The sequence below is a fragment of the Ahaetulla prasina genome, chromosome 5 (assembly GCF_028640845.1).
Source record: "Ahaetulla prasina isolate Xishuangbanna chromosome 5, ASM2864084v1, whole genome shotgun sequence".
Lineage (NCBI taxonomy): Eukaryota > Metazoa > Chordata > Lepidosauria > Squamata > Colubridae > Ahaetulla > Ahaetulla prasina.
The window spans coordinates 49,513,902-49,526,814 of record NC_080543.1 but is presented as its reverse complement, the minus strand read 5'-3'; the positions used below and the strand labels follow the sequence as shown (position 1 = coordinate 49,526,814).

General features: G+C 34.0%; 1 protein-coding gene across 1 annotated transcript; it reads left to right on the top strand.

The window, feature by feature from the left end:
• The first annotated feature begins 2,748 nt into the window (after positions 1 to 2,748).
• On the top strand, positions 2,749 to 11,951 carry HSPA13 (heat shock protein family A (Hsp70) member 13). Its single transcript, XM_058185667.1, has 5 exons — positions 2,749 to 2,920; positions 3,807 to 4,147; positions 6,482 to 6,695; positions 7,028 to 7,195; positions 7,850 to 11,951. Exons 1-5 carry the CDS (start codon positions 2,896 to 2,898, stop codon positions 8,509 to 8,511), a joined length of 1,410 nt encoding a protein of 469 aa, XP_058041650.1. The 5' UTR covers positions 2,749 to 2,895; the 3' UTR covers positions 8,512 to 11,951.
• Positions 11,952 to 12,913: the final 962 nt, after the last annotated feature.

Here is a 12,913-nt window from a genome sequence, read left to right as displayed (position 1 = left end):
TCAATTCCATTCACTTTACTCTTGAACACTATGAAAATTTCTGTTTGGAGAAGTCTTCCAAACATCTGACAAACTCCATTACTTCTTAAACAGTCTGGACAATTGATGTAATTTAATCATTTCTGTCAATTTAAAATATTTGTTTATTAAATAAATTGAAACATGGCATATAAAACATCAATTATATAATTACAAAGCTGACATAAATTGCTACAAATGTAATTTATAATTAACGGATATTTGAAATTAACAAATACCACTTTCTCTAAATGGCTTGTTAAATTGACATCTTTCTTGTTTGCTTAAAATAAGAGAGGAAACCAATGAATGTATTACTTGCTCAATAAACCATTAACTCAGAAAAGGCAGAACTGCTCATCCCTCATTTGGCTCAATGTTCTGCAATAACAGTATTGTTCCAAGAAACAATTGTGAAGAGCAAGTGAAGGAGCATGACTGAAGTGTGATCTTGATAAAAAGATGTCCCAGGAAAGCTTATTAATGCCTGTAGGGATATTCAGAACAGAACATTTTCATCCCAAGGTACTAAAATAACTTGTTGATTTTTGATACTACTGTTATGTAATATCTTTGAAGAATTCTGGATAATGGGTGAAATAAAAAAAATGAATGGAAAATATATGCTATCCCCATTTTTTAAAAAATGGATGTGGGGAGAAAAAATGCAGGGGACTATAGACTAGTGAACCTACTTTAAATACATTGGAAGATTTTAGAGCAAATCATGAATAAATTAATATAATAAATTTTAAACCATGTAGTGATTATCCAAAATCAATACATTTTCCTCAAGATCAAACATATTCTTCCATTTAAAATATTACCATCAAAAAATGAGGTAACATATAAGCAGTAGTGTTATGGCTCTTCTGATGAGAAAGAGGAAGTAAAGCTATAATTCTTTTACAAGGGACAATTCTAGCATAGTTGAATCCAGTAACTCCAGCCTGACTGAAACAGATCAGATGCCTGATACACAGATCAGATGCCTGATACACTCACCATCTAAGTAAGAGGGGTGCTTTAAGGATAAAACAACAAAAGCAGATGGGCAGAAGAGTAGCCTCTAATGAGCAATGTATCACAACTGGGCATCTAGGTAGCTCAGTGTGGATTACTTATTGGGCTCAACCGCCCTAAAAGGACCATTTTTCAAGCCTCAGCTCTGCCATGTTTGCCTCCTTGTGCTGTGCGTTGAATTCCACTTCTACCTCATTTTGTCTTTTTTTCTTGGATATGTCATTTGTTTCTAAATTGTTAGTCTAAAGCCCTATTAAGCCTTAAATATGTAATAGTTGCTGTGTGTTTAGCTATAGGTAAACAGGACTCTTTGCTTCTAAAAGTTCTGCCTGAGTTTGGATTGTGGCAGGTATCCAGACTGCTAGCACCGTGACTTCCATGAATTTGTCCAACCTGTTTTGAAGCCATGTAAGCTGATAGTCAGCATCACACCTCTTAATAGATTGCAAAAGCTGTATTTAGTTTATTAAGATATATTGTTGTAGGAAAATTTATCGTGCTTTCAGCAAAGCATGTGTTAACATATCCCATGGCATTCTGATTGGCATATTAAGTTTGAGCTTGATGGCAAAACAAGTGTCTTAAGCGCATTTTTATCACTACTCTTGCAACTAACCAAGCCTGTTGATTAGGAAAAGCCACATTTCAGTTCTGAGTCCTATATTCTTCAACATAAACTGTTGGACATAAACTGTTTCAACTCTTACCCTCAAAACAATGCTATAGAGCACTGCACACCAGAACAACTAGACACAAGAACAGTTTTTTCCCTGAACGCCATTACTCTGCTAAACAAATAATTCCCTCAACACTGTCAAACTATTTACTAAGTCTGCACTACTATTAATCTTCTCATCATTCCTATCACCTGTCTCCTCCCACTTATGACTGTATCCTTGTTGCTTGTATCCTTACTATTTATATTGACTGTATGATTTATATTCCTAATATGATTTGATTGCTTATTTGTAGCCTATGACAATCATTAAGTGTTGTACCTTATGATTCTTGACAAATGTATCTTTTCTTTTATGTACACCGAGAGCTTATGCACCAAAAAAAATTCCTTGGGTGTCCAATCACACAAGAATTCTATTCTATTTTATTACTATTAATGACTTGTGCAATTTAATAAAGAGGTAAAAGAGGATGCTTGACACCAATCATTATTGTCTAGTTTGATTAGTACTTCAATGAGACAGAAACAAAATACAAAATGTTATTTTTCAAAAAATTTAGCAGACATAAGATATTCATGTTAACTACTTCTCACCGTTATTTCCAAAGTCCAACCCTGAAGGCTTTCCGGAGACGATACACATTTATACAAACGGTTAGTAAAGGCACAATGTAATTTTTATATCGCAAAGCTTTAATACGTACGCTAATGTTTAAGAAATGGTGAGATGGAGTGCTACAACCGCTAGAAAGAACAGCAACTACAAATATTTCACCGAATCCCGAAAATATCAGCGCAAAGAAACGAGATACAGAAAAAGCATTACAAAACATCTGCCCTTTTCACGCTACATCATCGGGAAACTTCCTTCCCGTCCCATCAGACCTTTCGCGGAGAATGGTGACGTGTCTCGGAGAGCGCCTTTCACGCAAGAGGCGCCATTGTAATCTGCGTGTTGCTGCTTGGGTATCGTAGTTTTATTTACTAACAAACTCTATTGGAGTCTTAGGCGAATGAGACTACACTTCCCAGCATGACCCGCACGACGCGAGGGTTTTTCTAAGCTTTTGACGAGAAACTAAGGTATAGTCAGCAAAGCGATAAATGATTCCGGAAGTCCGGTAGCGGAGTAACAGCCGGTCCTTGTAGGACGCGCCAGGGCAAGATTGTTAGAAATGGCCGGGGAAATGACGGTGTTGGGTAAGTGTATGTTAATTGGGGAGCTTTTATATAGTGGATATAATAATTTTCTCCCTTCCCTCTTAGGGAGACAGCCGAAGTATGGTATTTGAATTGAAACTCATTGTTCAGGATCGTAATGTGCCAAAAATCCTGGCTCTGCCACCATTAGTCATGGTAGCTGATTAGATGTTTCAGTGGCAGTAGACACAAATAGCTTTCAGGTGACAGCGGAATGATCACCATCATGTTCTACTTGTGAACTCGAAAGGAAATGAAAGATCAAGTTGGGAAAACCGGTCCTTGTAATGTGCTCTGAGGTTCGAACTAAAATAAATGCAGGAAGAGGTTGTCAACATTTATTATTTGGAGATTTTTCTCTACATTTATCTTAGTGGAAATCGACAAAGCCACAGGAAAAAAGAACATTTATTAATCTGTGCTTTCTTCCTCTCCCCGCCCAGGGGTTGTAATGTTTAGGAATTTGTGTGTGTGTGTGTTCTATCCTCTGACACAGACAGACATTATTCAAAAAATTACAAGAATGTTTAATTCATATGGCTAAACCGTTTCTAAAATCCCTAGCATAGTTTCAAAATGTTTGTATTCAAATGTGTACCTTCTAATAGTAGAAATCCCGGGTATAATTCAGGAAGCATATTGTGAAATAATAATATATTTATTTATATATTGCATTTAATATAAATGCAAAAGAAATCTATAGCTTTCCAAACAAGAAGTGCTGTACTTTGGATAAATGAGAAAAGAGGTTAATAATAAAATGGAATAATACATTTACAAGACTCTGTGTTATATTGAAGAAACAGATTTATTTATATTGGAATTAATTAGCTGCTTTTAATCACTCCCCACCCACCTCACCATCTTTCTTTTTCGGTTTTTTTAGGTTCTGCTATTTTGACCCTTTTACTAGCTGGATATCTAGCCCAACAGTATTTACCTATGCCCACGCCAAAAGTAATAGGGATTGACCTTGGTACGACATATTGTTCAGTTGGAGTGTTTCTTCCTGGTAAAGGGCAGGTGAAAGTGATTCCAGATGAAAATGGACACAATAGCATTCCAAGCATAGTGTCATTTACTGAGAATGATGTGTGTGTGGGATATGATGCATTAGAATTAGCAGATGCAAATCCACAAAATACTGTGTATGATGCCAAGAGATTTATAGGAAAGATCTTCACCACAAAGGAACTTTTAAGTGAAAGCAGCAGATATCCATTTAAGGTAAAGTTAACATTTTATTTATTACTTGCCTATGAATGATTTCAGATAATCACTTTCTTGTTGGGGAAAAACTGAAATGCTTAAGATCTTATGAAGATTTTCATGTCCAGCTGCTTTATGAAATATGTTACTGTTACTAAAACTTGATGTTTTTGTTAAGTTTTAATTTAATTATCAATTGTATTGAATATGTGTGTTTAATATGGATTACATTGTATGCATCCTGTTTATCTCTGGCTGTAAATAATGGAAGATCAGTTCAGACACTTCTTTAAAACTAAGTTTCCGTAGCACATTCTGTCATCATGTAGTTCCCATACAAAATGAATGGTATTTATAAAGTGCAGAGGTAGGTTTGCTTACAAGGAATAAACCTTGTGGTTTTAATCATATTCATTTTCTTGTAAGTTTAGGTTTGTTTTCCTTGACAACTTTTGGCAAGGTTCCACTCATCATTAAATTAGGATTTGTTGACTCCAGATGCACAAAGCCCTCATGTCATGTTCAACCAGATCCTTATTTGTTTTTCCTCCCTTTTCCCTGCCAGTGTCCAGTTAGTAACTTGGGTATCTTAGCAATTATAAGATGATTTTACTTTGAGTTTGTAAATGCATTGTCCTTACTTATATGTTTAGAGTATTTGGGGAAGAGTTTTTATTTGTGTGTGAGTATTTTTCAGGATTACGTATGTGTAACAGTTTAATTCTTTTTAATGAAGTGTGCTGCTCTTCTGTGTTCTGTGTTTTTTTTCCCATTTTTATTATTTTGAGGGCGGGGGGGTTTAGGATATTTCCCTGTGTACCTGTGAAGTTCTTGGTTTGTGGTAGGTAGTTTATTTAATAGGTTATATGTTTTTCTTACGCATTTCTTACAATATAACACTAGTTTTCCACTTATGAAATGTGCATTTTCTTATACTTCTTGGGAGACAATTATGTAGTTTGGCATTTGCAGTTGAATTTTTCACTTATATCTTCTTCTCAGAGTATATTTCTGTCAAAAATCTGATGTTAAGGAGAATGAGCATCTGAGAATGTGCATGCAAATAGTCCTACGTTTCTTAGCTGCTCTTTTGCTCTGCAGAATTGCAGGAAAGAGGCATTAATACAAGAAAGATACAAATAATAAATTAAATAGAACATTAGATTTAGATTTGGTGGATACAGTTGTATGCAAAAGTTTAGGCAGCCTGGTCAAAATTATCCCTAAGAAAACAGAGATGTTTTGGTGTAGAGGTTAAAGCACTTGGCAAAAAACGGAGAGATCTTGAATTCTAATCAAGCCTTAGGCACAAAATCAGCTGGGAGACCCTGGGCCAATCCTAGAAACAAGGCAATGGCAAACTGCTTCCTAAAATCTTGCTAAGGACTAGTCAAGGCAGTCACCATGAGTCCAGACTCACCCAAAGGGCACACAGGTATACATAAAAAAACGCTGACACAAACTCTACATAGTAGAAAGTATTCCTGCAAATTTGAACATATTTCTATTAATAGGCAGTTGTTTTAAGATTTTAATAAATCTAGAAAATGCGGATATTTAGAGAACCTTTCAGTTAATACTTTTAACAGTAAAGGAGAATATTTGTAGTTCAGTGTTGAAATGAGGGGTCCATGGTGTTCTTTGTTTTGTTGCAGATGTTTCGTTACCTAAGCTAGGTAACATCATCAGTGCATATCAGGTATCATGACAATGTTACTTAGTTTGGTAATGAAATGTCTGCAAGAAAACAAGTTCAGAGAGCACCAAGGATCCCTCAATTTTAGCAGTTCTTTTGGCAGAAATAACAACTACAAAAAAATTCTTACAGGCAATTAAGAGGCCCTTTATTATTTGTTTGTGCAATGGTTGTAAGTGTGAAAAATGATCATAAGTCACTTTTTTCAGTGCTGTTATAACTTTGAACAGTCACTAAACAAATGGTTGTAAGTTGAGGACTACCTGTAAAGAATTGCCTAATCATCTGCATTTGTCAAAATCATTGTTTTCTTATTTTGAATTTGTAAGCAACTGGTCAGAACTAGTATTCATTCAAATTTACAGAAGTTGTGTTTATACCAGCAAGCAAAGGTGATGTTACTTTCATTTTACTTGGGAATTTGTTGAAACATGCAGCAAGAGTAGCTGAGCTTTGGAGAACATACATAATGCAAACAAATGCTGAACATTGTATTAATCTAATTACATTTTTTTGCCAGAAACAAACCATAGTTTATTTTCCACACAGCAGAAACAAATTATGGTTAAATAAAATAAATACTGTACACTTAATATGCAACCTGGGCCTATGTTAGATAATACGTTTCATGTTTTTGCTCCTCTTCCCTCTCTCAGATTCTTAACCACAAAGGAAGTGCTGAATTTTCTGTTATAACCAATGAGACTATTAGGGTAACACCAGAATATATTAGTTCTCAGCTTCTTTTGAAACTGAAAAGGATGTCAGAGGATTTTCTTGGACTGCCAGTTTCCAAAGCAGTTATTTCAGTGCCAGCAGAGTTTGATGGAAGACAGCGCAACTACACAATTAAGGCAGCTAGCCTTGCAGGTGAGGCCTTTTTATACTTTTCTTAAACTCAGTTTTCAAGGGGACGTAAACTGGAGCAGCAATGAAACCATAGGTTTTATTTGCAGAATTTGAAGCCACAGTGAAATCCCTGAATGATTAAAATGAATCACTGTAAATGCAAAATAGAATATTCTCTATTTTAAATGCTCAGTAATTTGTGGAAAGAGTTCCAAAACTAGACATATTCAGTTTTTGCTTAAATTCTCATAGTATCATATTTGACAAAAAATATACAGTTTATGCTTGAACATATATTTTGTTGACTATATAAAATAATGTTGGAAAATGAAAATACATTTTTATCTTTGTAGGTCTGGAAATTTTGCGGGTAATTAATGAGCCCACTGCTGCAGCATTGGCATATGGCCTTCACAAGGCTGATGTATCCAATGTTCTGGTAGTAGATCTGGGTGGAGGAACCTTAGATGTTTCCCTGCTAAATAAACAAGGAGGAATGTTCCTTACTCGAGCTATGGCAGGTAAAGAAATGCTTTTATATTATTTAATTATGTGCAACAGTTGTTTTAAATTAGCACTTACATCTGTCTACATTACAGTTCATGTATGAATAATGACTGAATGCAGAGAACATGCTTCTTTCATCCAGCATTTCTTATAATGTGAAAAGACATAAAACACATGGAAACGTTGCTGTCACCTTGTAAAGCATTCCTGCCATTAATTATGCTAGTTTTTTTTAATTGGTTTTATGTATTGTGTCGGTCCAGTTTATCTGGTGTTTTAAACCATGATTTAGCAAGATATGTGAACTTAACCACAGAAAATCTCAGTGGTATTACAGTTACCATAATTTATTCACGCAAATAAGGTTAACAGTATATTGTTAAATACACATTATAGGTTATATATCATTTTGATGTAACGTATTTGTAGTTTGCCATTGCATCTTATCAACTGTGGATTGCCAGCTGTGATTGATGGCCTGTTACAGGTTCAACTAAATAGTTTCTTTTCAGACTAGGTTAGGAAGAATAGTGTTATTTAGCCCATGACAGATGTAGCACATGCTCTATTCAACTGAGACATCTTACTCATGTCCAAGTGTTAAATGTTATTCAAGCTGTATCTATTGCCCTATCTGTTATCTGATATATATAGATTTTGTCTTTTAGGGAACAACAAACTTGGAGGGCAGGACTTTAATCAACGGTTGATGCAATACCTTTATAATGAAATCCATCACACGTATGGCTCTCTGCCCTCTAGAAAAGAAGAAATACATCGACTCAGGCAGGCTGTAGAATCTGTCAAATTAAATTTGACAGTTCATACTTCTTCAACAATCCAAATTTCTCTTACTATGCCAGAGAAGACAGACCAGCATGAAAATTTGCAAAAGGATAACATGCATGAAAATAATTCTTCAGAAACTGAAATGAAAGAGCACAGGAAAGATAGCTTTTCAAAATCTCTTGATGGCACATGGAAAATAATTAGCTTTGAAACAGAAATTTCTCGAAAACTCTTTGAGACATTGAATTATGACCTTTTTGAGAAAATCCTTGTGCCCATTGCACAGGTACTGAAAGAAGGACATCTACACAAGGCAGAAGTGGATGAGATTGTATTAGTTGGAGGTTCCACCCGAATTCCAAAAATACGTAAAATTATTACAGAATTCTTTGGAAAGAAACCTAACACCTCTGTTGATCCAGACCTAGCTGTTGTAATAGGGGTGGCAATCCAAGCAGGAATTGTTGGGGGATCTTGGCCTCTTCAAGTTAGTGCTGTGGAAATCCCAAACAGGCATTTACGGAAGACAAATTTCAATTGAACTTCAGTGTTCTTGCATTATTATTTTTTAATACTATCAACAAAGCAGGATTCTATTTGTTCAACTAAATTCTATTTGCATGATGCTGGACTTTTAGTTCCTCCCCATCATTGAAGAGATTCAGAAATCGGATTTAAAAAATATTTCGTTTCTGCTTGAGTTAGGAGAACTGTGAGCTCATTATTTAAAGAAAGTCAATGATCAGAAGCTTCATTTCTGAAACTTTATCTTATTGTCCTGCTTTAATAATGAACAGAACCTCAAGACTTCATTACTTGAATAAGGAACAAAATAATTTGAGAGTAATGATGACAATAGTGTTGGTATTGTATCCTGATATTTCTCAGGAGTTTGTATTGATTGGGCCTGGCCTGACATGAAGCAGTATTAATATATATCAGTGAAGTTCCTTTTAAATGGCATTTAAAAGCACTTTTCTTAACGTTGTGTTCAAGCCTGACTATGTTTTAGGTACTGTCCATTCTGTGTCTGTGTTCATTAACACCATAAACTTTGGGGAGCTACCATTCTTAATATCTGATTTAATAAGAGGCAATCATTGTACATGATAACTTCCCATATAGAAGTTGGCACTAGTTAACCATTGCTGATTATATGACAGAATGACCCTTTTTGATATAATACAAAACTATTAAGTAGTGTTATAAAAATGAGCCTTGGGTTCATATGCTCCCCTTTTCTCCAGTAAGGCCATGAGGAGATTAAAGTTCATTGCTTCCGTTTTCAATTTATTGCAGTTTAGTGTTACGCCTTAACCGTAAATGATGGTTAATCCTAATTATGGTATACTGAAACATGCCTTCTTCATAACCACTGTTTGAAATTAGCTTGCTCCAATAATTCACAGTTCAAGCTCACCACAATTAGTTTATGGTTTAGCAACGTATGAATGTCCCATGGATTCATACAAAACTTTCATACAAGTTTATGTGAAAATGTAATGTTACATCACAATGAAGTAAATAAATTAATTTTCCCTAATAGTCAATTCCGTTTCAGATTAAAATTATACCTGTGCAAAATACTTTAAACTGAAGCAATTTAACCTGGAGACAAATTATCTTGTCTGAGTGTTCTAATACTGTTCCAATCATACTGAAAATTTGACCTCAAAGCAGACTATTTTTAACCTTTAAAAATATGGTGGGGTTTAGAATTTCCACTATGCTTAAAATGGCATCAGGACACTTCTGGAAAACAGGAAACGTTGTTTCATAAATTTAAAATGGGGCATTTAAAGCTGAAGATGTTTTGAAGTTGGAACATTTTTCATATTACTGCATCATCATCATTATCATCATCATCATAATCATAATAATACACATAAGCTCTGTCCACACGTTAAGGTTTTACTGCTAATCCAATGTAGGGTAAAGCTTTTTAACCATTCCATATGACATTTTGAAGGACCAAGTTTAGCCAATGCTGTTATAGAAAATAATGAAGACAAACAATTGTTAACACTCCATTCTTTCCAATAAAATGCTGGTATTTTCAGGCTGCTGATATTGTCATAAAGTATACATATTGTTTTTATGTCCAGGCTCATAAATTAAAAGACATGGAACTATTTTCAAATACTTAAATGTCAAAAAAGAAATCACAAGAACTGTTGCATTGTAAATGTGACTGAAGCGGTTTATAAATTCATAAATAAAAAATAGGAAATATTTTTGTGTACTCATCTGTATTATTAGTGTGACTTTATCTGTTGCATTACCTAAACAATTACCTAAACAATTTTTCTGATCATGATGGTCAGTAAATGTATCAATGTAACTGAGGAAGTTATTATTTATATTTATAATTCCAATCAAACAACTTTCAGTTGGCAGCATTTGAGTATTTTGAATAGCAAAATTAGTTACAGTTCAGAGGATTTTGCTGGTGTTGATTGCAAGAAGTGATTTTCTGATTCTTGGAAAAAAATATGGAGTAGTCTTCAAGGATAATGGGGATCTATCCTGTCTGGATAAAAATATTTTGGGAACTGTTTCATAGTCTTTGTGTAGGTATTGCCAATTATATTGAGATCAACAAGTATTTTACCAGAACTGGTGGTTTGGGTAGCTGGTTTTAGAGTGCTTTAAACTCGTCATCAATTTTCTATTTAGTAAAACAAATTATTTTTCAAATCAAACAGTCCTGCAAAAACAGTTTGTGATTTAAGTCTTGAGTTCTAGGTTTATGGATATCATCGGTTTCATAAAAAATACTCTTCATGATTCAAAAGTCTCTTCCAGAATGTGCAATATTTAGCATATTAACTCAGTTATTTCAGAGGGAATTTAAGAGCTGAGCAACGGGAAGAAAGTCAAACACATTATGTTTGACATTCTTTGAGGGTATTGGAGAAAATTGTAACTTATTGGAGTGGAGATTTAAGTATTATGTATCAATAGTAAAGTTCTGAATCCCCTCCCCCCTCCCCAATGAGAAGACAACATATACAGTACTATCCTTTCATAGTCCTATCAGTACAAGACCACATCCTGTTGTTTCTAAACCAGTAGCAATGTTTCTTTATATTACTGTGGTCACACTTTCTACCAAAAAAAAAAACCAATTGCCAAGCCAGCATTTTGATCCTTTTGTAAAATTTGAATGTGTGCCAAGAACAGTAAGTAATGATTACATGGAAGAAAACAAACTCTGTATAGAATAAAAGTGTATGAAAGTTAGTTGTGAAAAATATATTTAAAAGAATAAATATACCTAAAGTTAAACTAAAACTTTTGCCTTATAATAACAATATTTCAAAGTCTTCAGCAAATAGGTATAAATTCTGGTTTGCCTAATTTAGAATTGCATCTGTGCAATCTGATAAGAGAGAGCATTGCACGTATGCAATTATACCTATTTATATATCATACCAAAGCATGCAAAGTATTTCTATCACTATTAGGTTGCTGGAACAGGTGTTCATAATCTGAGCTATAAACTACTATATTGGTGTAGTAATGCATGAGCTATAAAAATCTCTCATTTGAGAAATTTTTTATGCAAAATTATAAATGTACTTTGGGCAGTTTACAATATCACACAACTCATGAGCTTTTTTTTTTATAACAAATGCTAACAATTAGTGATTTTCTTTTCGAAGCCATTTGCTTTTCTATTAAAAATATGTACTGAAATCGCTCTCACTACTTTCTGTATAATTAAATAATATATGTGTTAATACAAGATTGCTGTTCGTTTTCATGCTTTCATTTGAAGCCTAACTCGTGGTTTGACTAATATGTATCTTGCTATCTTTTGTACTATTATATTTCCTTCTGGATTGTGACACAAAAATGAACAGCTGGTTTGCAGACTAATGTGAAACAATTTTTCTGCATGGCAAATTATACCTTTTTATAAAAGAGACTGCATTTATAAAATGGTCTTGTATTACCACAATAAAATATTTTATAGTATTTATGGTATTTTGCTATAACATGGCCTAACCTCTCAAGACACATTCCTTGGGGAAAGGAACAAGAACCGATTTGGGTAACAAAGCATCATAATATAGATTTGACAGAATATATTTTAAATCCTCTGTTTATATTTTACTTATTACTTCCTTGGTTATTGAATAAAGGAATTATTTACCATAGTTTTTCCTGAAAGAACTTTTGGCCTGGTGCTGAAACTTGAGAAAATATATTTTGGCAACACACAATCTTTAGATGAAAATTTAGTAGTAATCAGTATTCAAGTAGGAGGGACAATATGTGTTTATGTGTTGATTTTTTTTTCTTTTAATACACTTTCTTTTGTTTCTTTTGTGTTTTTTTCTTTGTTCTTTTTGTTTTTAATTTTTTTTTAGTTTTGTATTTTAACTTTTTTCAAATAAAATAAAAAAATTGATTAAAGATTTGTTTGTTTAGTATTACATTTATTTTCTGCCCATCTTGCTGTTCTCTGTAGCTTACAACAGTAAAAATATAAAATTATTAAAAATTTAAATATAACAATCAAACAATGAAATAATAAAAGTACAGCAATTTAATTAAAAGATGGGCAGGGGGAGGTAGGGTCTACATATGAATTACCCTTTAAATTATGACCACTGATTACGTAAACTATTCCAGATCTATTGAGAACAAATAATTTGTTTGAATGCAAAGAAACAGAAAACAACCCCCTTCCCGAGTTTCCGGAGATGTTTTCATGAACTTTAGAAGAGAGCAAAATAGAATTCACAAATATGCACTGGTGACATTTATATTGCTTTAGATTTGCTTTGCAACATACCGTATATACTCGAGTATAAGCCGAGTTTTTCAGCACGTTTTTTGTGCTGAAAAACGTCCTCTCGGCTTATACTCGAGTCTACGTCTTCGGGAACCCCGCACAGGAGGGGGTACCGAACGGACTCCCATGGGAGGGACGG

Excerpts from the sequence above, each read along its gene's own strand:
- HSPA13 (XM_058185667.1), top strand. The coding sequence starts at position 2,896 with ATGGCCGGGGAAATGACGGTGTTGG. Across the intron at positions 2,921-3,806 it reads CGGGGAAATGACGGTGTTGG|GTTCTGCTATTTTGACCCTT; the intron begins GTAAGTGTATGT and ends CGGTTTTTTTAG. Across the intron at positions 4,148-6,481 it reads GCAGCAGATATCCATTTAAG|ATTCTTAACCACAAAGGAAG; the intron begins GTAAAGTTAACA and ends TCCCTCTCTCAG.